This window comes from Salvelinus fontinalis, chromosome 13 (genome assembly GCF_029448725.1).
Source record: "Salvelinus fontinalis isolate EN_2023a chromosome 13, ASM2944872v1, whole genome shotgun sequence".
Lineage (NCBI taxonomy): Eukaryota > Metazoa > Chordata > Actinopteri > Salmoniformes > Salmonidae > Salvelinus > Salvelinus fontinalis.
In genome coordinates, this window is record NC_074677.1 from 46,310,753 (window position 1) to 46,337,172 (window position 26,420).

At 47.0% G+C, this 26,420-nt stretch overlaps 1 protein-coding gene across 3 annotated transcripts in view; it reads left to right on the top strand.

Annotated features, from left to right (window-relative positions):
* Positions 1 to 26,420, top strand: part of st6gal1 (ST6 beta-galactosamide alpha-2,6-sialyltranferase 1) — a 134,151-nt gene that overhangs the window by 33,726 nt on the left and 74,005 nt on the right. For all 3 annotated transcript variants that reach the window (XM_055943036.1, XM_055943035.1, XM_055943037.1), the window contains exons 3-5: positions 91 to 297; positions 500 to 874; positions 17,079 to 17,343. In XM_055943036.1, the coding sequence (XP_055799011.1) occupies positions 91 to 297; positions 500 to 874; positions 17,079 to 17,343 (847 nt within the window). The remainder of the gene's footprint in view (positions 1 to 90; positions 298 to 499; positions 875 to 17,078; positions 17,344 to 26,420) is intronic.

The window sequence follows — 26,420 nt, forward strand, 5'->3', positions numbered from 1 at the left end:
CCTCTCTCCGCTCCCCCTCTCTCCATCGAACCCCCTGCATCCTCTCCACCTCTTCCTCCCCCCTCTACATCCACCCAACCGCCTCTCCAGTACCCCGGGGCAGCGATGGACCGCGTCAGCTTGCTGTGGCGTCTACGTCGTCGGGCCCGTCGCGGGGCGCTCTGTATGGGCCTCTTCTGCATCTCCATGGCAATGCTCTATGCCCTCTGTGCCGAGAACAGCGTACCTGTCACCGATGCTATCTTCGGGGTGCGGGCACGGACCCGCGCCCAGCCCCGGGCACACTCCAATATCAAGGTCTGTTTGTTTGTCTATAGTGGTCTCGGAGCATCATCAGCAGCACATGGGCATGTCCGAAATGACCTATTCCCAATTTAGTGCACTACTTTTGAACCCATCAGACATACTCATAGCCATAGGCTCATGAATCCTCACACTGTATCATACAGTAGACTCTATTCATTCTTTTATTTCATGTAATCTTCTTCTTCTTCCCCAGGTGCTGAGAGGTGGGGCCAAGCCCATGTACCTCGACCCCCAGAAGCTCCCCGGCGTCATCCCTGGCAACGCCCACCGTCCAATCCCAGTCCTCTCCTCTCCAAACCACACACAGGAAGTCACAGCTAAGGAGACACACCCCAAACATCCCAAGAGAGAGCGAGAGTCATCGGGATTCTTCGCCTGGCTCTTGCCGCGCCCCTTCAGGCGGGCCATGGAGACCCTGTTTGGGGGCCGTCGTCGGGGGGAGCTTAGTGGAACAGTCGGGGACGCAGAATTTTTTGGCCCTCACAGAGCTCTGGGGGAGGTCTGGGACGACGAGATGTCCAGTAACATGCTGGGGAAGAGGCTGAGGAAAGTGGTGCAGAACTATCAGGTGAGGGGGACAGAGAAGAGAGAAAAAAGCCCAGCTAGCACATAGCGTGTATTCCTTTAACAGAACGTTTCCCAAAAGGAACTTAAAACCGATCAGAATTCCGAAGGAATGTCGAAGTCATGCTGGAAAATGTTTTTGCGGAGGACACGGTAAGCCAGCCTATTCCCTATAATGTAAACTCCAACAGAAATAACTTCAAATTAAACAAAGGTTGCTAGCCAACTATCCTGCTAATGTTAACCCTACTAACCTGCTAATTGTAGCATTACCAGCCTGCTAACGTTACTTGATTGCATAAATCAACCAGTTGCTATCAACACCTCGCTGACAGCTACATTAAAGTAAACCAAAGTTTGAGAAAAAAATGCCATCTAACCAGTTATCAAATAATGTTACCAGTATATGCAGTTATCTTAGCCAACAAGCAAGCCAGCTAAAGTTTGTTATTTTAGCCTGCTAGATAGCCTAGCCAGCTAAGTAGCCTAGCTAGCCAACCACCAGGGATGACATAGTTAAGTAGTAAGCCAGAGAACAACACCAACTAGTCCACAGGGGCAGGAACCAGAGAACACAAAAAGATGCCAGCAGATATAAAGTAGAGAGAGCAGAGACTTACCGATTGACGGCTAAGTTAGCTACCAAAGAAGGGCCAAGAAGAGGCACTTCCGAGGGGGAGAATGTTTCAACGGCCGAGGGAGAGTCAGCTAATCCAATAGCGATATAGTGAGGTAAATCCAAAGTCCATAGATTCCAGAGGCAATAATCCAGAGGCGGTGTTGGGTACAGAAGACGAGGGGAAGAGTGAACAATAAGACAGTGATCGGAAGAAGGCTCCAGCAGATGGAAATGATCACAACAGAAAGTCAGTCAACTACTGTAGCGCGCTAGTACTAAGCCAGGGTTGTAAAACGCTGGTAGCCTACTTCAAAGAGAACAGGATGAAAAGTTGACCAAACAAATAGGAGGACGAAAAACAAAGGCGAGGTACTAAGCAATTAGAGCAGGCAGATTTTCCACTTTTCTTTTGATCCAGAAGCAAGTCTGCCGGGGGTGCAGGAGAAGTCGGAGCTGCCTGTAATGTTGCCAGGAGATACCGACCCTACCATCAGGCTTGTTTAAAACTGTCATTTTTGTCCTCATGCTAGCTAGCAGTAGCCACCGCAGCTAAGTTTGACCACACTGAGTTGTTACTTTTGTGAGTAGAAACGCAGGCTTCAAGCTCATTCCAGGAAGGGCCGACTGTCTGCGGGTTTTCGCTCCACCCTTGTACCCGATTGATTAATTAAGGTCACTAATTAGTAAGGAACTCCCCTCCCCTGGTTGTCTAGGTCTTAATTGAAAGGAAAAAACAAAAACCCACACACACACTCGTCCCTCGGTGGAATGAGTTTGACACCTCTGCTTTAAAGTAATGCTCTCAGATTGTTCCAAGAACAACAGAGTTATGTAACAGAGTTATTTTGTGTGAATTTCAGTAATTCAGCACAACGTTTCCTTCAGATTTCGTCTCATGGTTTTATTTAAAGTCATATTCTCAAATTGTTCCAAGAAAATGAATGAAAAACATTATTCTGTGGGAATTTCAGTACTTCAGTATAACGTTTCGTACAGGTTTCATCGTGGTTCTATTTAAAGAGGCAATCTACAGTAGCTACATACATTTTTGGACATTTTTGGCCAATTGATTTGAAGAAAATAATTTATAAATGCCTCATGAGCTCTGTTCAACTGTCGTACCCCATCAGAACCCCAAATATAAGCTTGTTTTACTCCAATGTTTGTAAATAAAGTAAATTTTAAACAGACACTGTATAGCCTCAAAACATGGTTCAAATTTTTATGTTGCTACAGTGGTTCTTCCTGTAAAAGTTGCTTCGTACTGCAGCACACCTTGCGGGCTGCCGCAGAATTCTATGGCGCGTTATTTAATTGTCAGACATTATTACCATTAATGATAGTTAGTGCTAGTTTGATCACCAGAGGGCATCTTTGAGAAGCATTTGATAGCCTTCAATATTGGCTGTTTCCGTTAGGAAAATATGGCGCTGTACAACGTGACAGTTGGGAGTAGGCTACAGTAGTCTAACCAATACCCAAACGGAGATTCAGTGAAAATAAAAATCTAATTGTTTTATTAAGACCAGTCCCCGTGCTTGTCTCAGAGCAGCGCGAAACACGGTGCTGAAATAGTTGACCACACGGGTAGGCTATTGCTTCAAATCCTATTGCTTCTAATTTCAATATGCTTTAAATGCCACAATGTCACAAATAAGAGAACACACTCAATTCTTAAAACTCCGAGAAGGGTAATAGGAGGTGATTAAACTAACATTCTTATTGCTATATTGCACGTGTTGCTGTGTGTGTTTCGATCCTCTCTCTCTCACACACACAAACACGCACTTGCTGTCACAATACAGGGGCGGATGCAAGATGCAAGCAATGATGGTTTAATGAAAATAGTTTACAGTATCCACAGGACAGACAGAATATACTCAGACAGAATCCAACCCAGGGCCTAGGGCACATCCTCTGATGATAGCGTGCTGAGAAATCCAAGGGAGTGAGTCCGGCTGGGAAGGAAGGAGCACAGCAGATAATCCCCACAAGGGCTGAGAGAGAATGAGCACTGACACACGACACAACCTCAGGGAAGAAACAACGATCTGACAACAAGAAACACAGGTTACAGAACATATAAAGGGGAAGATAATTAATTCCAGCTGGCGCAGACAATCAGGCCAAGATTGGGAACCACGCCCACACAAACACAGGAGAGAGAGAGAGAGAGAGAGCGAGAGAGAGAGAGAGAGAGAGAGAGAAAAGAGAGAGTGAGGCAGTGGATTCATGAACCGTGACAATACCCCCCCCTAGGAACGCCTCTTGGCGTTCCCAGACAAATTTACCTGTCGATTGAAATCATCGATAAGGGAGTGATCCAGAATGTCCCTAGCGGGTACCCAACTTCTCTCCTCCGGACCGTAACCCTCCCAGTCTACCAGGTACTGGAATCCGCGTCCCCTCCTTCTCGAGTTCAAAATCCGATTGACAGAAAAGGTGGTCTCCCCATCAACAAGTCGTGGCGGCGGGGGACCCGGGACCGGCGGGTTAATGCGTGCCTGAAACACCGGTTTTATCTTGGACACATGGAAGGTAGGATGAATTCTCCTATACGCCGGAGGAAGCTTGAGCCGGACCGCCACCGGACTAATGATCCTGGTGACCCTGAACGGCCCGATAAATTTGGGGGCAAGCTTGTTAGAAACGGATCGGAGTGGAATGTTCTTCGTGGAAAGCCACACTCTTTGTCCAACAACGTATACCGGAGGCTTCGACCGGTGGCGATCGGCCTTAGCCTTGGTGCACGCCCCCACCCGGAGGAGAGTCTCACGGGCTCTGCTCCATACGTGACGGCACCTCTGGATGAAAGCGTGAGCGGAGGGAACAGTGACCTCGGACTCTGTACTGGGAAAGATAGGTGGCTGGTAACCTAAACTACACTCAAATGGAGAGAGACCCGTGGCTGCCACTGGCAACGAATTGTGAGCGTACTCAACCATAGAGAGTTGTTGACTCCAGGAAGAGGGGTTCTTAGAAACCAAACATCGCAACACTCTCTCCAAATCTTGGTTGGCCCTCTCCGTTTGACCGTTGCTCTGGGGATGAAACCCTGAAGAAAGACTGACACTTGCTCCCAGCAACCTACAAAACTCCTGCCAAAACTTGGACACAAATTGGGGCCCACGGTCAGAAACTACGTCCATCGGCAGGCCATGTAAGCGAAAGACATGATCCACGACCGTTACCGCTGTTTCCTTGGCAGATGGTAATTTAGGCAAGGGAATAAAATGAGCCGCCTTCGAGAACCGGTCCACCACAGTCAAAACAACCGTCTTGCCCTGGGAGGGCGGGAGACCGGTAACAAAATCTAGCGCGATGTGGGACCAGGGTCTCGAAGGGACCGACAGCGGTTGGAGTAACCCATCTGGGGGTCGATTAGAACTCTTCCCAGTGGCACAAACCGAGCAAGCCAAGACAAAACTGTGAATGTCACGAGCCATCAGCGGCCACCAAAAGCGTTGCTTTACTAAAAAGCTAGTACGGCTGACTCCTGGATGACACGCTACGTTGGAGCAATGCCCCCACCGAATAACATCGGACCGACACCCCTCCGGCACAAACAACCGATTAGGCGGACAACCGGGCGGAGGCGTTACCCCTTCTAAGGCCGTTCTGACCCTCGATTCAACCTCCCATATAAGTGTGGAGACCACTAGGGTCCTGGGTAGGATGCACTCGGGAGTGGATGGGCGTTCGGAATGGTCAAAAATCCGAGAAAGGGAATCGGGTTTGACATTCTTGGAACCCGGGCGATACGAGAGAGAGAAGTCAAAACGTCCGAAAAAGAGTGCCCACCACGCCTGCCTGGAGTTGAGTCTCTTGGCTGTTCTGATATATTCCAAATTCTTGTGATCGGTCCAAACTATAAAAGGTACCCCCGAACCCTCTAACCAATGGCGCCACTCCTCCAATGCTAACTTTACTGCCAACAACTCTCTGTTGCCAATGTCGTAGTTGCGTTCCGCAGGTGATAACCGATGGGAAAGGAACGCGCAAGGGTGCATCTTGTTGTCAGATGCGGCACGTTGGGAAAGTACCGCACCTACCCCCACCTCTGAAGCGTCCACCTCCACCACGAACTGACGCGAGGGATCGGGAGCTATGAGGATGGGGGCCGAAACAAAGCGGCTCTTGAGTTTGACGAATGCAGCCTCGGCTGTATCGGTCCACCTGAACGTCACTCTGGGGGAGGTTAAGGCGGTAAGGGAAGCGACTATCTGGCTAAAGTTGCGAACAAAACGCCGGTAGAAATTGGCGAATCCCAGAAACCTCTGTAGGGCCTTACGGGAATCTGGGCTTGGCCACTCCACCACAGCCTTAATCTTGTCAGGATCCATGCGAATACCTTCAGTCGAGACGATGTAACCTAGGAATGGAACGGATTGTGCATGAAAAATGCATTTCTCCGCCTTGACAAAAAGTCCATTCTCCAACAACCTCTGGAGCACTCGTCTGACGTGCTGAACGTGTTCCTGGAGAGAAGAAGAAAAAATCAGTATGTCATCCAGGTAAACATATATGAACTGATCAATCATATCTCTCAGCACGTCATTGACGAGTGCCTGGAAAACCGCTGGGGAGTTGGATAGCCCAAAAGGCATGACCAAATATTCAAAGTGCCCTCTGGGGGTGTTAAACGCGGTCTTCCATTCGTCCCCCCTCCTTATGCGAACCAAATGATATGCATTACGTAAATCCAACTTAGTGAACACGGATGCTCCCTGTAACCTTTCAAAGGCTGAGGACATCAACGGTAAGGGATAGGTATTCTTCACTGTGATGTTATTCAACCCACGGTAATCAATGCAAGGACGCAGAGATCCGTCCTTCTTCCCCACAAAGAAGAACCCCGCCCCCGCTGGAGAAGAGGAAGGACGAATGAATCCAGATGCCAGAGAATCAGAGATGTATCTCTCCATAGCCTCCCTCTCAGGAACAGAGAGTGAATATAACTTGCCTTTAGGCGGAGACTCACCTGGCAATAATTCTATTGCACAGTCATAGGGACGATGCGGAGGAAGAGAAGCAGCACGGGACTTACTGAACACCTCCTTCAGGTCGAGGTATTCAACGGGCACGTTAGACAAATCCACTGCCTCCTCTAGAAACACAGAATCAGACACAGATGAACAAGCAGACACTAAACAGGACTCAAGACACTTGTTACTCCACATGGATATAGAGTTATGACCCCAGTCAACTCTGGGGTTGTGTTGGGTGAGCCAAGGGTGGCCGAGAACTAATGGTGCAAGGGGTGAGTCCATGAGTAGAAATGATAGTGTCTCAGTGTGATTGCCAGAAGTGATGAGTGTGATAGGTTCAGTGGTGTGAGATATGTTGGGGAGTTCTTGACCATTGAGAGCGTTGACGGATATCTTGTGCGTGAGTGAGGTGATAGGAATCTGGAGCTTGTGAGCGAGCTTGAAGTCCATGAAATTACCCTCTGCTCCTGAGTCCAGTAAAGCTTGGGTGTCGTGCGTGTGGGTGGCCCATCTTAGTCTTACCGGGAGGAGAGTAGATGATGAGGTCTTCTCTGTGGTGACACCACCCGATAGTAGCCTCATACTTACTACCGGGCCTGATCTTTTACCGGGCAGGAGTGGATAAAGTGGCCCGCTCTACCACAGTAGAGACAGAGTCCTTGTGATCTCCGCCTCTCCCTCTCCTCCCGGGAGAGGCGAGCTCTCCCCAGCTGCATGGGTTCGTGAGCGGAGGCTGAACTGACCGTGTTCCCGCCGCTGGTATGCCAGCCCTCCGTGTCGTTATACGGTCTGTTAGGGCATGCTCGGTGGCCAATACGACTCAGACGAGCATCGACCCTCAAGGCTAGTTCCACTAGTCCATTTAAACTCCTGGGAAGGTCCAGAACATAGATCTCCTTCTGGATCCGGTCCCCCAGCCCATGCAGGAAAATGTCCCACTGCGCCTCCTCGTTCCACTAACACTCTGCGGCCAGAGTGCGGAATTGGATGGAGTATTCCGATACTGAACGGTCTCCTTGGCGAAGGTCAGCGAGTAGTCTGGCCGCCTCCCTACCCGCAACGGCCCGATCGAAGACCCTTCTCATCTCCTCGGAGAGTGTCTGGAAAGAGGTGCAGCATGGGTCCTGGTTCGACCACACCGCCGTTCCCCAAAGAGCCGCTTTGCCTGATAGCAGTGTGAGTACGATTGCTACCTTAGACTGTTCACGGTTGAAGGTCCGTGGCTGCAACGAGAAATGCATTGAACATCTCGTAAGAAAAGCTCTACAATAGTCCGGATCACCTGAATAACCCTCTGGTGTCGGTAGTCGTGGCTCTAGCTGAGAATCCAGCTCTGGCGGGGCGTGTGGAACTGCCGGTGTAGGTGGCGCAGCGAGACCCTTCAGATGTTGTAATTGTTGGGTCAGCTGGGATACCTGCGTCGCCATGGCTTGTACTGCCCGACCTGTGCTGGAGATGTCCTCCTCTTGTTGGTCCATTCTCGTGATACTGCGGGAAATGAATTCGGTCAGACTCGTTGAACTCGCTGCATCCATGATATGGTCAGATCGTTCTGTCACAACACAGGGGCGGATGCAAGATGCAAGCAACGATGGTTTAATGAAAATAGTTTACAGTATCCACAGGACAGACAGAATATACTCAGACAGAATCCAACCCAGGGCCTAGGGCACATCCTCTGATGATAGCGTGCTGAGAAATCCAAGGGAGTGAGTCCGGCTGGGAAGGAAGGAGCACAGCAGATAATCCCCACAAGGGCTGAGAGAGAATGAGCACTGACACACGACACAACCTCAGGGAAGAAACAACGATCTGACAACAAGAAACACAGGTTACAGAACATATAAAGGGGAAGATAATTAATTCCAGCTGGCGCAGACAATCAGGCCAAGATTGGGAACCACGCCCACACAAACACAGGAGAGAGAGAGAGAGAGAGAGCGAGAGAGAGAGAGAGAGAGAGAAAAGAGAGAGTGAGGCAGTGGATTCATGAACCGTGACACTTGCAGTCTTGACCTCTGAATGGTCGGCAATGAAAAGCCAACTGGCATTTACTCCTAAGGTGCTGACCTGTTGCACCCTCTATAACCACTGTTTATATTATTTGACCATGCTGGTCATCTATGAATGTTTGAACATCTTGAAAAATGATCTAGCCTTTATGGCCATGTACTCTTCTATCTCCAACCAGTTTGGATATAAGTATAACTTTTGTATGGTTGACGCCTTTAGTGAGAGGTCTAATGCTTTAATATTTAATCATTTCCGCCCTACAAATTCATATTCATTATGTAAATAGTGCCATGTGGACCTTGATATTGGGGATGCGCCATGTGGCCGTGCCTAACGGGGAAAGGGGGTGCGCCATGCGGCCGTGCCTAATGGGGAAAGGGAGGGGGGGGGGGGGGTGGAGCCGGTCGGCGCAACCCAGGCAACATGGAGATGCAGGGATCCGAGCTCCTGCGAGAGCCGAAGCCACCCGCCGGACCCTCCCGGCCCAGAACCGACGGGAGGTGGGAAGTGGAGAGCGTGGGCCCCGTACCCTACCCAGTCCTCAGAGAGGCATAGATACTCCCGCCGTTTACCCGTGTTTTATTGGTCTGTTTTGCTTGATGGCCCTCCGATCTGCAACTGTTTTCTACGGTTATGTGCTCCCTTTCTTGTAGTGTATCTTATTGCCCATTTTACTATCATCCTGGGCTTATAGATCGAGTCAATCCTTCATCAGATGAACGGCAACGTGATTTAATTCATGAATGCGTTTGAAAGCTTTTAATATTTTGATAGTGAAAAGAAAAAATCCTCTCAAGAGAATTAACATTACAGTTACACCAACTGGTAGGTTAATCACACAGTTGTACAAAATGGTAAGAGAACTGGTGAAGAAAGTTACCCCTCTACATACACATTTCTTTACCGGAATCTCTTAATGGAAATACTGGCAGATCCATAAAATGTCCTTGTACAGTAGTATACCTAATTACATTTAGAGGATTCTAAATTAATATCCAAGGGGCTTTTATACAATTAAAATGCAAGGTTAATAAAAACATTTTTTTTGAAATGTATAAGTTTATTAAGTAGTCTTGCTTGTCTCAAAGCAGCGCAAAACGGTGCTGAAATAGTTGATAATGCGTGGAGGCTATTGCTTCTTGGGGGGGATTTTCACACCTACAGTGTCTATTGTCCTGCTATTAGCCCTTATGAAAAACAAGTGTTTGAAAACATTTTCCCGCCTCCACGGACCTCTTCCATTCATTTTGAAAGAGTATTTTCCAGTAAGCAACAATTTGTTTACCTTCATTAGCCTACTTTGTTCCAATATTTCTGTCATTCAGTGATATTTATTCCCATAGTAATTCGTTATGTATCCATAACGAAATAAACATCTGCATTTTGAAAGAGTGTTTTTATCATTATTTTATTAACGAAAGCATGTTGATGAAGAAGCCACATTTGCCTCGGGATCCATCCCAGTTGGTATTCTGTGGAACCATGCTTTTTTTTCTCGGTGTGGCCCGTTGTCCAGCCCTTTGTCCACTGATCTCCACGGATGATTGTATGCTCAGCAAAAACACATTCACGTTTTTAGTACACAATTATTGATTTTATTACACAGTATGCCTACAAATTGATAGGCTATATACATGTTTTTTTAAAGAAAATGCACTGAAACCAAAATACCTTTAGTTTTGGTTATCCACTCAGCTTCGGCTCATTTTCAAGTCCTCCGGTGGTTACAGTTCTAACCCTGGAACGGGTAGCACCATAGAACGAAGCTGGCTTGATGAAAACTATGTCTGTAAGCCGGAAAAGGGTCTGCTCGGACCAAAACACACTGCCACCCGGGTTTGCAAATGAGTAATAAACTGGGTCAAGATGCCAGCAAAGTAGACATTTATGTAGTAAAATAAAGGTAAAATAAACATAAATAAATAAAAGACCTACAACGCCTACGGTAGGCCTACAGTATATCTACTAATATGTTTTTCATCTCTACATGTAAGTCTCCTGATTTTAAACCCGATCGAACTTGTTTGGCATCAACTGAAAACATTCATCCGTAACTCTGCCAAGCCTACAGTACAAGCAAAGATGAACTGGTGAAGGCCATCAAGATATTTTGGCTTGAGAAATTGACAATACAATTCTCCCCCTACCCTCTTCCTTGGAAAGAGTCTATTGTCCTGCTATTAGTCCATAATGGATGGATGGATGGCTTCTTTTGTATTCCAATGTATTGAATGAATGTATTAATTACAGTAATTTACCGCTCTCATTCTCGGACTGGAAACGTTGTTTGCGGAGTACACAATCTCATTTTCAAGTCCTTGTTTACATTTTTTTTAAATTTTAGGTATTATTTAATTTTCAAATAACTTAAAGTGAGCGGTTGTAATCTGAATAAAGGGAAAAAGGCCATTCTTGAACATAGGGTGAGACAATATCAAATCAAATGTATTTATAAAGCCCTTCTTACATCAGCTGATATCTCAAAGTGCTGTACAGAAACCCAACCTAAAACCTCAAACAGCAAGCAATGCAGATGTAGAAGCAGACAATATGCCCTTTAAAATTTGTCTGGCTTGCCATTCCAACTAAAATATATATATATTTTCTCATATAATTTAAACAGGTCACTCTCCAGCTGACTCTCCGCTTATTTTAGTTATTTGCTCTTCACAGACCGTGCTTATTTGAGACCAAAACTAGAGATCAATTGTAGAGTCGTGATCACTTCTATTTTCTATTTTTCACTTCCAGACTATCAGAAAGAATGTTGGTACTTATTTTGATCCAAAGCCATGAATGAGTGAGTCACTCAGCTTTATGTAGGTGCCCGAGGCTATGTGCCTGCGCCATCAACTTGATCATTTAGCAGACACAGCTTGCTGCTTATATTCAGTCAACACATATATCATGGAGTATAACTGAACATATTCGTTTTTCTTAGAATAAATACCTTAGTGTAACAACAGTTTTAGTAAGTAATATGCTACAGTCCAGTTACAGCTCCTTCTGACCAAGTAGAAAGAAGTATTTTTTTTTCGGGTGTGTGCAGGACAGAGGAATAGCAATTCTTACAGTATTGTTCTATATTCAATCACCTTCTTCATCCTCATCATTCAGTTCAAAAAATTCAATTTTGAAGTCGTGAACAATTATCACTTTCTATTCGGTTTATATCACCCAATTCATTGTCAGGTAGGTCAGAAAAAAAAAACATTAGGTCAGAAAAAGCAGAATCAGTGCTCTAACTCCCCCGTGCGGTGGTCTGGAGCAATGAAGCAGTGACGCAGGGTAACGTACAAAACCACAAGGTCCCGAGGCATAATTTCAAAACATTTAATTGAGGAACCACTGTATCATGGATAGTCAGTCCTTGCTCATGGATAGCTCTGTCTATGAATTTGAGAGTTCCATTTTTCGAGCCCCATCCCTCAGTTTTTTAGCGAAACAGTGGCGGGAAGTTTATTTTTATTTTTTATTTTATTTCACCTTAATTTAACAAGAAAGGCTAGTTGAGAACAAGTTCTCATTTACAACTGCGACCTGGCCAAGATAAAGCAAAGCAGTGTGACACAGACAACAACACAGAGTTACACACGGAATAACATGGAATAGACAATAAACAAGCCAATAACACAATAAAGTCAATGACACAGTAGAAAAAAAGAGTCTATTTACAGTGTGTGCAAAAGGCATGAGGAGGTAGGCAATAAAATAGGCCATAGTAGCGAAGAATTACAATTTAGCAGATTAACACTGGAGTGATAAATGAGCAGATGATGATGTGCAAGTAGAGATACTGGTGTGCAAAAGAGCAGAAAAGTAAATAAAAACAGTATGGGGATGAGGTAGGTAGATTGGGTGGGCTATTTACAGATGGACTATGTACAACTGCAGCGATCGGTTAGCTGCTCAGATAGCTGATGTTTAAAGTTGGTGAGGGAAATATAAGTCTCCAGCTTCAGCGATTTTTGCAATTCGTTCCAGTCACTGGCAACAGAGAACTGTAAGGAAAGGCGGCCAAATGTGGTGTTGGCTTTGGGGATGATCAGTGAGATATACCTTCTGGAACGTGTGCTACGGGTGGGTGTTGTTATCGTGACTAGTGAACTGAGATAAGGCGGAGCTTTACCTAGCATAGACTTATAGATGACCTGGAGCCAGTGGGTCTGGCGATGAATATGTAGCGAGGGCCAGCCGACTAGAGCATACAGGTCGCAGTGGTGGGTGGTATAAGGTGATTTGGTAACAAAACGGATGGCACTGTGATAGACTGCATCCAGTTTGCTGAGTAGAGTATTGGAAGCTACTGTGTAGATGACATCGCCGAATTCGAGGATCGGCTGGATAGTCAGTTTTACTAGGGTAAGTTTGGCGGCGTGAGTGAAGGAGGCTTTGTTGCGAAATAGAAAGCCAATTCTAGATTTGATTTTGGATTGGAGATGTTTAATATGAGTCTGGAAGGAGAGTTTACAGTCTAGCCAGACTCCTAGGTATTTATAGTTGTCCACATATTCTAGGTCAGAACCGTCCAGGGTGGTGATGCTAGTCGGGCGGGCGGGTGTGGGCAGCGAATGGTTGAAAATTATGCATTTGGTTTTACTAGCGTTTAAGAGCAGTTGGAGGCCACGGAAGAAGTGTTGTATGGCATTGAAGCTCGTTTGGAGGTTAGTTAGCACAGTATTCAAGGAAGGTCCAGAAGTAAACAGAATGGTGTTGTCTGCGTAGAGGTGGATCAGGGAATCACCTGCAGCAAGAGCGACATCGTTGATATATACCGAGAAAAGAGTCTGCCCGAGAATTGAACCCTGTGGTATCCCCATAGAGACTGCCAGAGGTCTGGACAACAGGCCCTCTGATTTGACCCACTGAACTCTGTCTGCAAAGTAGTTGGTGAACCAGGCGAGGCAGTCATTAGAGAAACCAATGCTATTGAGTCTGCTGATAAGAATATGGTGATTGACAGAGTCGAAAGCCTTGGCCAGGTCGATGAAGACGGCTGCACAGTACTGTCTTTTATCGATGGAGGTTATGATATCGTTTAGTACCTTGAGCGTGGCTGAGGTGCACCCCTGACCGGCTCGGAAAACGGATTGCATAGCGGAGAAGGTACGGTGGAATTCGAAATGGTCATTGATCTGTTTATTAACTTGGCTTTCGAAGACTTTAGAAAGTTAGGGCAGGATAGATATGGGTCTAGTGTCACCCCCTTTGAAGAGGGGGATGACCGCGGCAGCTTTCCAATCTATAGGGATCTCGGACGATACGAAAGAGAGGTTGAACAGGCTGGTAATAGGGGTTGCAACAATGGCCGTGGATAGTTTTAGAAAGAGAGGATCCAGATTGTCTAGCCCAGCTGATTTGTAGGGTCCAGGTTTTGCAGCTCTTTCAGAACATCTGCTATCTGGATTTTGGTGAAGGAGAAGCTGGGGAGGCTCAGGCGAGTAGCTGCGGGGGGGGGGGGGGGGGGGGGGGGTCGGAGCTGTTGGCCAGGGTTGGAGTAGCCAGAAGGAAGGCATGGCCAGCCGTAGAGAAATGCTTATTGAAATTGTCGATTATCATGGATTTATCGGTGGTGCCCACTGCCTCAGTGCAGTGGGCAGCTGGGAGGAGGTGCTTTTGTTATCCATGGACTTTACAGTGTCCCAAAACTTTTTGGAGTTAGAGCTACAGGAGGCAAATTTCTGCTTGAAAAAGCTCACTTTTGCTTTCTTGACTGACTGCGTGTATTGGTTCCTGACTTCCCTGAACAGTTGCATTTCGCGGGGATTATTCGATGCTATTGCAGTCTGCCACAAGATGTTTTTGTGCTGGTCAAGGGCAGTCAGGTCTGTAGTGAACCAAGGGCTATATCTGTTCTTAGTTCTGCATTTTTTTGAAAGGGGCATGCTTATCTAAGATGGTGAGGAAATTACTTTTAAAGCACGACCAGGCATCCTCGACTGACGGGATGAGGTCAATATCCTTCCAGGATACCCGGGACAGGTCGATTAGAAAGGCCTGCTCGCAGAAGTGTTTTAGGGAGCGTTTGACAGTGATGAGGAGTGGTTGTTTGACCGCGGACCCATAACGGATACAGGCAATGAGGCAGTGATCCTGAGATCTTGATTGAAAACAGCAGAGGTGTATTTGGAGGGCAAGTTGGTCAGGATAATGTCTATGAGGGTGGCCATGTTTACGGATTTAGAGTTGTACCTGGTGGGTTCCTTGATGATTTGTGTGAGACTGAGGGCATCTAGCTTAGATTGTAGGACTGCCGGGGTGTTAAGCATATCCCAGTTTAGGTCACCTAACAGATCGAACTCTGAAGCTAGATGGGGGGGCGATCAATTCATATATGGTGTCCAGGGCACAGCTGGGAGTGGAGGGGGGTCGATAACGGGCGGCAACAGTGAGAGACTTATTTCTGAAGAGATTCTTTTTAAAAATTAGAAGTTCGAACTGTTTGGGTATAGACTTTGCAGGCTATCTCTGCAGTAGATTGCAACTCCTCCCCCTTTGGCAGTTCTATCTTGACGGAAAATGTTGTAGTTGGGTATGGAAAGCTCAGAATTTTTGGTGACCTTCCTAAGCCAGGATTCAGACAGGGCAAGGACTTCAGGGTTTGCGGAGTGTGCTAAAGCAGTGAGTAAAACAAACTTAGGGAGGAGGCTTCTGATGTTAACATGCATGAAACCAAGGCTTTTTCGATCACAGAAGTCAACAAATGAGGGTGCCTGGGGACACGCAGGGCCTGGGTTTATCTCTATCAAAACTGGTATTCTAGAGCGTTGGGAACAAAGATTTCTGGGCATGGTAGAATAGATTCAGGGCATAATGTGCAGACATGGGTATGGTGGGGTGCGGTACAGCGGATGTAAGCCCAGGCACTGAGTGATGATAAGAGAGGTTGCATCTCTGGACATGCTGGTTATAATGGGTGAGGTCACCGCATGTGTGGGAGGTGGGACAAAGGAGATATAAGAGGTATGATGAGTGACACTAGGGGCTCCATTGTAAACTAAAACAATGACAACTAACCTAAACAACAGTATACAAGGCATATTGACATTTGAGAGAGACATAAAGCGAGGCATAAAGCAATCACAGGTGTTGATTGGGAGAGCTAGTTAAGACAACAACGGGTAAGACATCAAGCTTACGGCAAGGATCCGGTGGAGTAGTGGATTCTAGCCATGTTTGGGTGGAGTCCGGGTGAACAATTGAGTAGGCCGGGAGGTGGGCATGGCTCAGGGATAGCTTTGGTACTGGGTCACTCGGTGGCAGGTAGCTAGCTGTGAAGATCAGGAGTAATGGTCCAGGGTTTACGGCAGGAATCTGGCGTTGTAGTGGAGAAACAGTCCGCTACTGGTAGGTTGGCGAGTATTATCCAGGCTAAAGAAAGGGCTGGTATCTGTGCAGAAGGTAAAGGCCGCTAGCAGTGGCTATCAATGACTAAATAGCTTGTAGCTAATTAGCTGGTTAGCTTCTGGTTATAAGGTCTAAAAATTTAAAATAATAGCGGTTCCGTATCACATTGGGTAAGGCAGGTTATCGGAAGGTATAATTGATTTAAAATCGAAAAGAGATTGAAATATATACAAAAAAGGACGAAAAATACAAAAGTACTCGAGAGGACAAACAAAGCACGTCTGCACTGCTACGCCATCTTGGACTCTATCAAGTACAATTTGTTATTGTTTCAACTGTCGATTGCCGTTTGAAAGTCAGATAATCAAACTGCTCCGAGAACGTTAAGGAAAAGTTACATAAAAACCATAAGAAAACTTTTGTAACGTTCAGAAAACGTTCTAAGAATGTTATTTAAAAACATTTAGATTCCGTTCTTATCATCATCAACACAACTTTCTCTATCCTTTAACTTGTTAAGTGTGTTCAGGTGTGTTGGCCGCACCCACTAATTGGCCACACCTGGTCTTAATGAGTGCTTGTTTCCTTTGAAACGGGGTCTGTTTGAATAGACTAAAATGAAAACGTTGTATCTGTGAATGAAAGAGGGCATGCTAGCGCCGTCCTGGTGGTGCAGTGGACTAACTCCATGGATAGGGAACAGAATATTATAGGTTTGAATGCCGTGTTACAATAACAAATACATGTTTTTGCATGATTAATGCCTGTGTAAAAAAAAAAAAAACGTTAACACAAATAAACAAGCAGTGTTAATAAAAGTCTTGAAACATTCAGTGAAGTTATTCAAAAACCTCCAAATATCCTAGAATTTTCATTGTCAGAGCGTTAATAAAACCTCCCAGGCAAACTTTTCACTTCTGTTCTCGGAACGTCAGGAAACATATGGCTTTGTTCCCACAACCAATGTGAAACCAAGAACATACGTTCCCACGACTTACAAGGAACCAAATGTGCTAGCTCGGAGAGATTTCCAAGAAAGATGGAAACAGAAAACTGGATTCATTTCATATTTTTTGTCCAAAGTTATCTGCAGCTTTTATATGTATCTTTTCTCTTTTGTCCCTCTTTCCAACTGCCTCTCTTCTTCTCCATCTCCCCCATCTTCTTCTCCATCTCCCCCATCTTCTTCTCCATCGACATTACCGTTCCCTTTCACCATCATCTGTCTCTCGCTCTCTCAGGCGATGAATAAGTATGGTGTGGAGTTCTCTGGTCCTGGGGGCGTGGCCACTCGTCCTAAACTGAGCGGCTCAGAGTTGCTGTGCCAGCTGAAGTACAAGGTAGAAGTTGCGACCCTGACCCCTGACCTCGAGCCCTTCTCCTCTCTGCCCTGGGCGTACCAGCTGCCCCTACAACCCATAACCTCTGACCTTGGACCCTACAAGAGCTGTGCAGTGGTATCGTCGGCTGGGTCACTACGCTACTCTGGACTGGGCAAGGAGATTGGTAAGTGTTTGTCACAATGGCGTGTATAAGTGGCAGAGGAAGTCAGGCGCAGGAGAGTCAAAATAGAGTGTAGCATGGAGTACTTTAATAAAAGTTCCAGTAATAAGCTCCATAACACTCACTAAAAAATATAATACAAAATCTGGGTATGAAGACCCATCGCACACTTATACACAAAACACACAACACTTGACAACGAACAATCTCTGACAAACACATGAAGGGAAACAGAGGGTTAAATACACAACAGGTAATGAAATGGGATTGACAACAGGTGTGTGGGAAGACAAGACAAAACCAATGGAAAATGAAAAATGGATCGATGATGACTAGAAGACCGGTGAAGTCGACCGCCGAACACCGCCCGGACAAGGAGAGGCAACGACTTCGGCAGAAGTCGTGACATTACCCCCCCCCTGACGCGCGGCTCCAGCCGCGCGTCGACACCGGCCTCGGGGACGACCCGGAGGGCGAGGTGCAGGGCGATCCGGATGGAGGCGGTGGAATTCTTTTAACATAGAAGGATCTAAAACGTCCTCCACCGGAACCCAGCATCTCTCCTCCGGCCCGTACCCCTCCCAGTCCACGAGGTACTGAAGGCCCCTCGCCCGACGTCTCGAATCCAAAATGGATCGAATAGCGTACGCCGGGGCCCCCTCGATGTCTAGAGGAGGCGGAGGAACTTCACGCACTTCAGCCTCCTGGAGCGGGCCAGCCACCACCGGCCTGAGGAGAGACACATGGAACGAGGGGTTAATACGGTAATTAATGGGCAGTTGTAATCTATAACATACCTCGTTCACTCTCCTCAGGACTTTAAACGGCCCCACAAACCGCGGACACAGCTTCCGGCAGAGCAGGCGGAGGGGCAGGTTTCGGGTCGAGAGCCAGACCCTGTCCCCTGGTACAAACACCGGGGCCTCACTGCGGCGACGGTCTGCGCCAATTTTCTGGCGCCTTATGGCACGCTGAAGGTGGACGTGGGCTGCCTCCCAAGTTTCCTCAGCGTGCCGAAACCAATTGTCCACCGCAGGAGCTTCGGTCTGACTCTGATGCCAAGGAGCCAGAACCGGCTGATACCCTAATACACATTGAAAAGGGGTAAGGTTAGTAGAGGAGTGACGTAGCGAGTTCTGGGCTATCTCTGCCCAGGGCACGAACTTCGCCCACTCCCCTGGCCGGTCCTGGCAATAGGACCGCAGAAACCTGCCCACATCCTGGTTAACTCTCTCCACCTGCCCATTACTCTCGGGGTGAAAACCTGAGGTAAGACTAACCGAGATCCCCAGACGTTCCATGAACGCCTTCCAGACCCTTGACGTGAACTGGGGACCCCGATCAGACACTATATCCTCAGGCACCCCATAATGCCGGAAAACATGTGTAAACAGAGCCTCCGCAGTTTGTAAGGCCGTAGGGAGACCGGGCAAAGGGAGAAGACGACAGGACTTAGAAAACCGATCCACAACGACCAGGATCGTGGTGTAACCCTGTGAAGGTGGAAGATCAGTCACAAAATCCACTGACAGGTGCGACCACGGCCGTTGAGGAACGGGTAAAGGTAAAAGCTTACCTCTAGGCAGGTGTCTAGGAGCCTTGCACTGGGCGCACACCGAACAGGAGGAAACATAAATCCTCACGTCCTTAGCTAAAGTGGGCCACCAGTACCTCCCATCAAGACAGCGCATCGTCCGACCTATCCCAGGATGACCAGAGGAGGGTGATGTGTGAGCCCAATAGATCAATCGGTCGCGGACAGCAGACGGAACGTACAGACGACCAGCTGGACACTCAGGAGGAGAGGGCTCTGCACGTGACGCCCGCTCAATGTCCGCGTCCAGCTCCCACACTACTGGCGCCACCAAACACGACTCTGGGAGTATGGGAGTGGGATCCATGGGTCGCTCCTCTGTGTCATACAGCCGAGACAATGCGTCTGCCTTGACGTTCTGGGAGCCTGGTCTGTAAGTAAGCGTAAACACAAAACGAGTGAAAAACATGGCCCACCTTGCCTGGCGAGGATTTAGTCTCTTCGCCTGCCGGATGTACTCCAGATTGCGGTGGTCAGTCCAGATGAGAAAAGGGTGATTAGCCCCCTCAAGCCAATGCCTCCACACCTTCAAGGCTTTTACGACAGCTAACAGCTCTCGGTCCCCCACATCATAGTTACGCTCCGCCGGGCTGAGCTTCTTCGAAAAGAAAGCACAGGGGCGAAGCTTCGGTGGCACACCCGAACGCTGAGAGAGCACTGCTCCTATCCCAGCTTCGGATGCGTCCACCTCTACTATGAATGGCAAAGAGGGATCCGGATGAGCCAACACAGGCGCCGAGGTAAACAGAGCCTTCAGTTTACCAAAAGCCCTATTCGCCTCGGCCGACCACTGCAAGCGCACCGGTCCCCCCTTTAGCAGTGAGGTAATGGGAGCTGCAACCTGACCAAAACCCCGGATAAATCTCCGGTAGTAATTGGCAAACCCTAAAAAACGCTGCACCTCCTTTACCGTGGTTGGAGTCGGCCAATTACGCACGGCTGTAATGCGGTCGCTCTCCATTTCCACTCCTGAAGTGGAAATCTGATGCCCTAGGAAGGAGATGGATTGTTGGAAGAACAAGCATTTCTCAGCCTTGACATATAAATCATGCTCCAACAGGCGACCAAGCACCCTGCGCACCAAGGACACATGCTCAGCGCGTGTAGCAGAGTATATCAAAATATCATCGATATACACCACTACACCCTGCCCGTTCAGGTCCCTGAAGATCTCATCTACAAACGATTGGAAGACTGATGGAGCATTCATCAACCCATATGGCATGACCAGGTACTCATAATGACCTGAGGTGGTGCTAAATGCCGTCTTCCACTCATCACCCCTCCTAATACGCACCAGATTGTACGCACTCCTGAGATCCAATTTTGTGAAGAAGCGGGCCCCGCGCATTGACTCCATTACTGTATTAATCAAAGGTAGCGGGTAACTATATTTTACCGTGATTTTATTAAGGTCTCGATAATCAATGCACGGGCGTAAACCGCCATCCTTCTTCTTCACAAAAAAGAAACTCGAAGAGGCGGGTGAAATGGATGGCTGAATGAACCCCTGACGCAGGGATTCAGAGATATAATTATCCATAGCCACTGTCTCCGCTTGCGACAGAGGATACACGTGACTCCTGGGATATGCAGCGTCTACCAGGAGATCTATCGCACAATCCCCCTGTCGATGGGGTGGTAATTGAGTCGCCTTCTTTTTACAGAAGGCGAGTGCCAAATCGGCATATTCTGGGGGAATGCGCACGGTGGAAACCTGGTCTGGACTTTCCACCGTAGTAGCACCAACGGAAACCCCTACACACCTACCTGAGCACTCTCGCGACCACCCCGTGAGAGCCCTCTGTGGCCAAGAAACAGTGGGGTTATGAGTAGTTAACCAGGGTAGGCCTAACACCACAGAATACGCAGGGGAATCAATAAGGAAAAGACTAATCTTCTCCTTGTGACCCTCCTGCGTTATCATAGACAAAGGTGCGGTGACCTCCCTGATAAACCCTGACCCTATTGGTCGACTATCTAAGGCATGAATAGGGAAAGGCATATCCACAGAAACAATAGGAATCCCTAAACTATAAGCTAAATTTTTATTAATGAAATTCCCAGCCGCGCCTGAATCTACTAGCGCCTTATACTGGGAATGCAGGGAAAAATCCGGAAAGGTGACAGAGACAAACATAAGTGCAGCAGAGGGCTCTGGATGAGTATGGTGCCTACTCACCTGGGGTGATGCCAGAGTGCCCTGCCTGCCTTCTCTATTCCCAGAGGAACCAACCCGGCACCGATCAGCAGTGTGATCTCTGCGATCATAGATGGTGCTCGAGCGGGTACCCCCTCCAGTCTCCCTGCGCACCATCCCTCCCAATTCCATAGGTTCGGGAGAGAGAGTGCGAGAGGATGGAACAACCAGACCCCGATCTAGACGTCCCCGAGTAGCCAGCATGTTGTCCAGCCTGATGGACATATCCACCAGTTGGTCGAAGTTGAGGGTGGTGTCTCTACAGGCCAGCTCCCGACGGACGTCCTCGCGTAGACTACAACGGTAGTGGTCGATCAGGGCCCTGTCGCTCCATCCAGCGCCGGCAGCCAAAGTCCTAAACTCCAACGCGAACTCCTGAGCACTCCTCTTCCCCTGCCTCAGATGATAGAGGAGCTCACCTGCTGCTCTGCCTTCGGATGGGTGGTCGAATACCTTCCGGAAATGGCAGATGAGCTCCTCAAAATGGTCCAACGCCTTATCCTCTCCACACACAGCGTTGGCCCACTCCAGGGCTTTCCCGGTAAGGCAGGAGATGAGGGCGAAGCTTTTCTCACGGTCTGTTGGTACTGGAGAGACCGTGGCCAGATACAAGTTCAGTTTTAGGAGAAAACCCTGGCAGCTGGTAGTATCTCCATTGTATCCCGTGGGTAGGGACAACTGGATCCTGTTCTGTTCCGGCGGGGAAAAAACGTTCGAAGGAATTCCAGGGGGTGGTGGAGGTACTGGACACGCTCCCTGTCTCTCCCAGCGGTCCATACTCTGGACAATGCGATCCATGACAGCGCACAGACTGTCAATCTCCGCCGCGTGTTCCAGGACGCGTTCCTCAACCTCCATTAGTGAAGTGCCTCCTCCTGCTGACTTCATTTTTAAGGTCAGAGATTCTGTCACAATGGCGTGTATAAGTGGCAGAGGAAGTCAGGCGCAGGAGAGTCAAAATAGAGTGTAGCATGGAGTACTTTAATAAAAGTTCCAGTAATAAGCTCCAAAACACTCACTAAAAAATATAATACAAAATCTGGGTATGAAGACCCATCGCACACTTATACACAAAACACACAACACTTGACAACGAACAATCTCTGACAAACACATGAAGGGAAACAGAGGGTTAAATACACAACAGGTAATGAAATGGGATTGACAACAGGTGTGTGGGAAGACAAGACAAAACCAATGGAAAATGAAAAATGGATCGATGATGACTAGAAGACCGGTGAAGTCGACCGCCGAACACCGCCCGGACAAGGAGAGGCAACGACTTCGGCAGAAGTCGTGACAGTGTTGTTGTACTAAACACATTAAAGTTGTATAGAAGTTGTGTTATCGTACTATTAAAAGTTACCTAAGTGCACTTCTAGGTACTAAAATCACCCCACTTAAAGTATACTACTGTAAATGTACTTGTAAGACATCATTTGAAATGTACTCTATACACACTTAAAATATACTTTTACTGACACTGAAAGCTATTGTCAAGTAGTATGGAACCAACATTTTTGGTTACACCAACAGTAAAACCACCCTAATCTGTGAGGTGTAAGGCTAGTTGAGCGTTCCATGAACACGATTATGCCTAACATTTTTAGAAACATTAGACCAGAACCTTGATACTGTTTTGAAGTCTAAATTTAAACATTAGTCATGAAGATTAGGCTATTTTGAATTTATTTTTGCATCAGAAGTGTGTTGAGAATGTCACTAGCATATCCCATTTATACTAAAAGTGCACTTTAATTATCTTCGGAGCACTCTTTTAGTTGCAACATAATTGTACATGGTAAACGTGTTTTATTTACATTTGAGCAGACGCTCTTATCCAGAGCAACTTACAGATTGCCTACATTTTCATACTGGTCCCCCATGGGAATCAAACCCACAATCCTGACGTTACAAGCGCCATGCTCTACCAACTGAGCCACACATGACTATATGTATACTTATTTCTATATTTCTAATGTACTAACGCTGGGATTGACGTTAACGCTTGTCCGCTTGCCTGGGGCAAGTATGCCGGACAAGCAGATTATAGATTTAAGTTGTCCAAATGGAAAAGTAAAAAATAAAATAATCACAGTATCAAACAATTAGCCTACTCGGGAACAGAATTTAATTAGTGTCCCCTGGATGCGATGTGTTGAGCAATGTCCTCCCAATTTTTACAGAGCGCAATGCAGTATAACTATTGTAGGTCTGCATTGACAGGCATGAGCGGTCTTTCAATCATGCAGTCTCGAGATGCGTTTTAGAGACAAAAGCAAGCGTGTGCACTTTTGTTGATATTCATTGCTAGTTAGTGAGTTATTTGCCCAGTTATAGCAACTATTTGGTCAGCAATGAAAATCCTGGAAATGTCATGGTGTGTGCATCACATGCATGCGTGCCAGTATTTCACTGGTTATCTCGCTCTTTCACTATTTAGCTATTAGCATGTATTAATGTCATTGTCATGTCCAATGCCGTAAACAACTTTCCACTGGCACTCATGTACAGCCTTAAATGGCCGTCACAAAGTTGATACGGGTGCACAGTTGATGAAACCAATGCAGCATACTCTCAGCATACTCTCTCAAGCACTCTAAATATGGTGTGGAGAAATCATTCTGAAAGCCTTGGAAAGCTGGGATTCTCTTCTATTCAGTAAAACGTATTCTTAGAATAACCTAATTGACACGTACAGTAACTCCTATGCTGTTAAGATCTCCCCTGAAAACATAATATTTTACCCTTACAAATAGATTAACATGTCTTCGTTAGCTACCTTGCTTTGAAGTTGCCCACCTTACCGTTTGATCCCAGGTTCATTGAATGAGGGAATTATTTAATAAAGACATAAATAGTATTTGGTTGTAATTGTAATGTTGCAGGGTTGCCAACCACCCTCCAGGATAGTCCTGGACAGCTACTAGGTGTGCATGTTTTTGTTCCAGCCCTGCTCTAACACATTGTAAAAAATCAGCTGCTCAACAGTTGATACGTTGACTCGGGTGTGTTTTTGCAGGGTTGGACCAAAAACCTGCACACCCAGTAGCTTTCCAGATGGAGGGTTGGCCACATATGTTTTATATATTAGCCTGTCAGTGCAGTATTTTACTTTGTGGGGGGTTAAGTGCCTTGCTGAAGGCTACAATGGCAGGATTTATAATACTTGAGAACAGAGACCCAGCAGCCTTCCATTGTCAATACCAGTGATAATAATGCATTTTATTTTGTGAAGTAGTTCCTTGCGTGATACAACACAATTTTCAGTCACCGTTTCGTCCCATGGTCATACAGATTATATATATTTTTCCTTTGGATAAATGACTTGAGCTTTCGGACAAGTAAAAAATCAATCCTACTTGTCTGGTGGACAAGTGGCTAAAAAAAGTTAATGTCAAGTGCTGTAATACATACATGTATTTAATGTGTACTTATATAGTGTTAGTTTAGAACATATTAAGTTGTACTAAATACACTAAATTTGTGTTAGTTTACTTTTTATACTACTCTAAGTGAACTTCTAGGCACTTCAAGTAAAGTAAGTATACTTGTAAGACATTATTTGAGATGTACAATTCTGAGCGAAAATATTAGCAACATATGAGAAACAACATAGTATTTTAAATCAAAACTTCACCTGCAGAAAAGGACGCAGGGTAATATGTAAATGTTTTTAGGGGTTCACTTTATATGGTCAATGATTGGTAACTTTTTTTTAAATGGCTGTCACGAATCCCGTCGAAGATGGTGCCTCTTCCTGTTCGGGCGGCGCTCGGCGGTCGTCGTCACCGGCCTACTAGCTGCCATCGATTCCCTTCTTTTTGTTTCTGTTAGTTTGGGCTGATTGGGTACACCTGTTTTGAGTTTAGTTTTGTGGGTAGGCTATTTAAGGGCAGGTAGCCCGCCGGCTTTTGTGCGGGCTTGTTTTTCTGTTCGTTGGTGTTGGAATTTAGGTGGATGCTATTTTTCCGGACAGTTTAGTCCTGTGTGTTTGGACTGGTATTTTTCATGCGCCTGTGTGTTGGGCATGACCGTTTTCACTGTCGTCAGGAATAAAGATCCACGTTCTGAACTAACCTGCTCTCTGCGCTTGTAACAGTCCTGACCTGTTTTATGTTGTTTTTTATGTGTTTATGGTCAGGGCATGTGTTTTGGGTGGGCAGTCTATGTTATCTGTTTCTATGTTGGTTTCGGTGTGCCTGGTATGGCTCTTGATTAGAGGCAGGTGGTTTGCATTTTCCTCTAATCAAGAGTCATATTTAGGTAGGGCATTATCACTGTGTGTTTGTGGGTGATTGTCTCCTGTGATGTCTTCGTGTCGTTTTCGATGTATATTCACAAACGGGACTGTTTGGCTGTTCGTTTTGTTTCGATGTCGTCTGTTGCCTGTTCGTGAGTTTACGTTTCAGTTATGTAAGTTTATGTTCAGGTTTTCGTTCTACGTCGTTTTGTTATTTTGTAGTTTGAAAGTGTTTTGTTTAGTTTTCGTGTTGCCATCTGCATCGTTGTAATATATAATAAAGATGGCATATTTCCCAGACTCCGCATTTTGGTCAGAAGATCCTTCTCTCCTCACCTCATCTGAGGATGAGGAGAGCGACAGCTCTTACAGAATCACCCACCAAAATACAGAGACCAAGCGGTATGGGAATGCTCGACGGAGCAATAAGGATTTCTGGACTTGGGAGGAGATATTGGACGGTAGAGGACCTTGGGCTCAACCAGGGGAATATCGCCGTCCTAAGGAGGAGAAGAGGGCAGCCACAGCCCAGGAGCGCTGGTATGAGGAGGCAGCGCGACGACGCGGTTGGGAGCCCGTGAGTAAGACCCAAAAATTTCTTGGGGGGGGGCACACGAGGAGTGTGGTAAAGCCGGGTAGGATACCCGAGCCAACTCCCCGTGCTTACCGTGGAGGTAGAAGGCGTCGTACTGGTAAGACACCGTGTTATGCGGTAAAGCGCACGGTGTCCCCAGTACGCGTGCTTAGCCCAGTGCGGGCTATTCCACCTTGCCGCACTGGGAGGGCTAGGTTGGGCATCGAGCCGGGTGCCATGAAGCCGGCCCAACGTAGCTGGTCTCCAGTACGTCTCCTCGGGCCGGTGTACATGGCACCAGCCTTACAGGTGGTGTCCCCGGTTCGCCTGCATAGCCCAGTGCGGGCTATTCCACCTCGCCGCACTGGCAGGGCTACGGGGTTCATTCAACCTGGTAGGGTTGGGGAGGCTCGGTGCTCAAGAGCACGTGTCCTCCTTCACGGTCCGGTATATCCGGTGCCACCTCCAT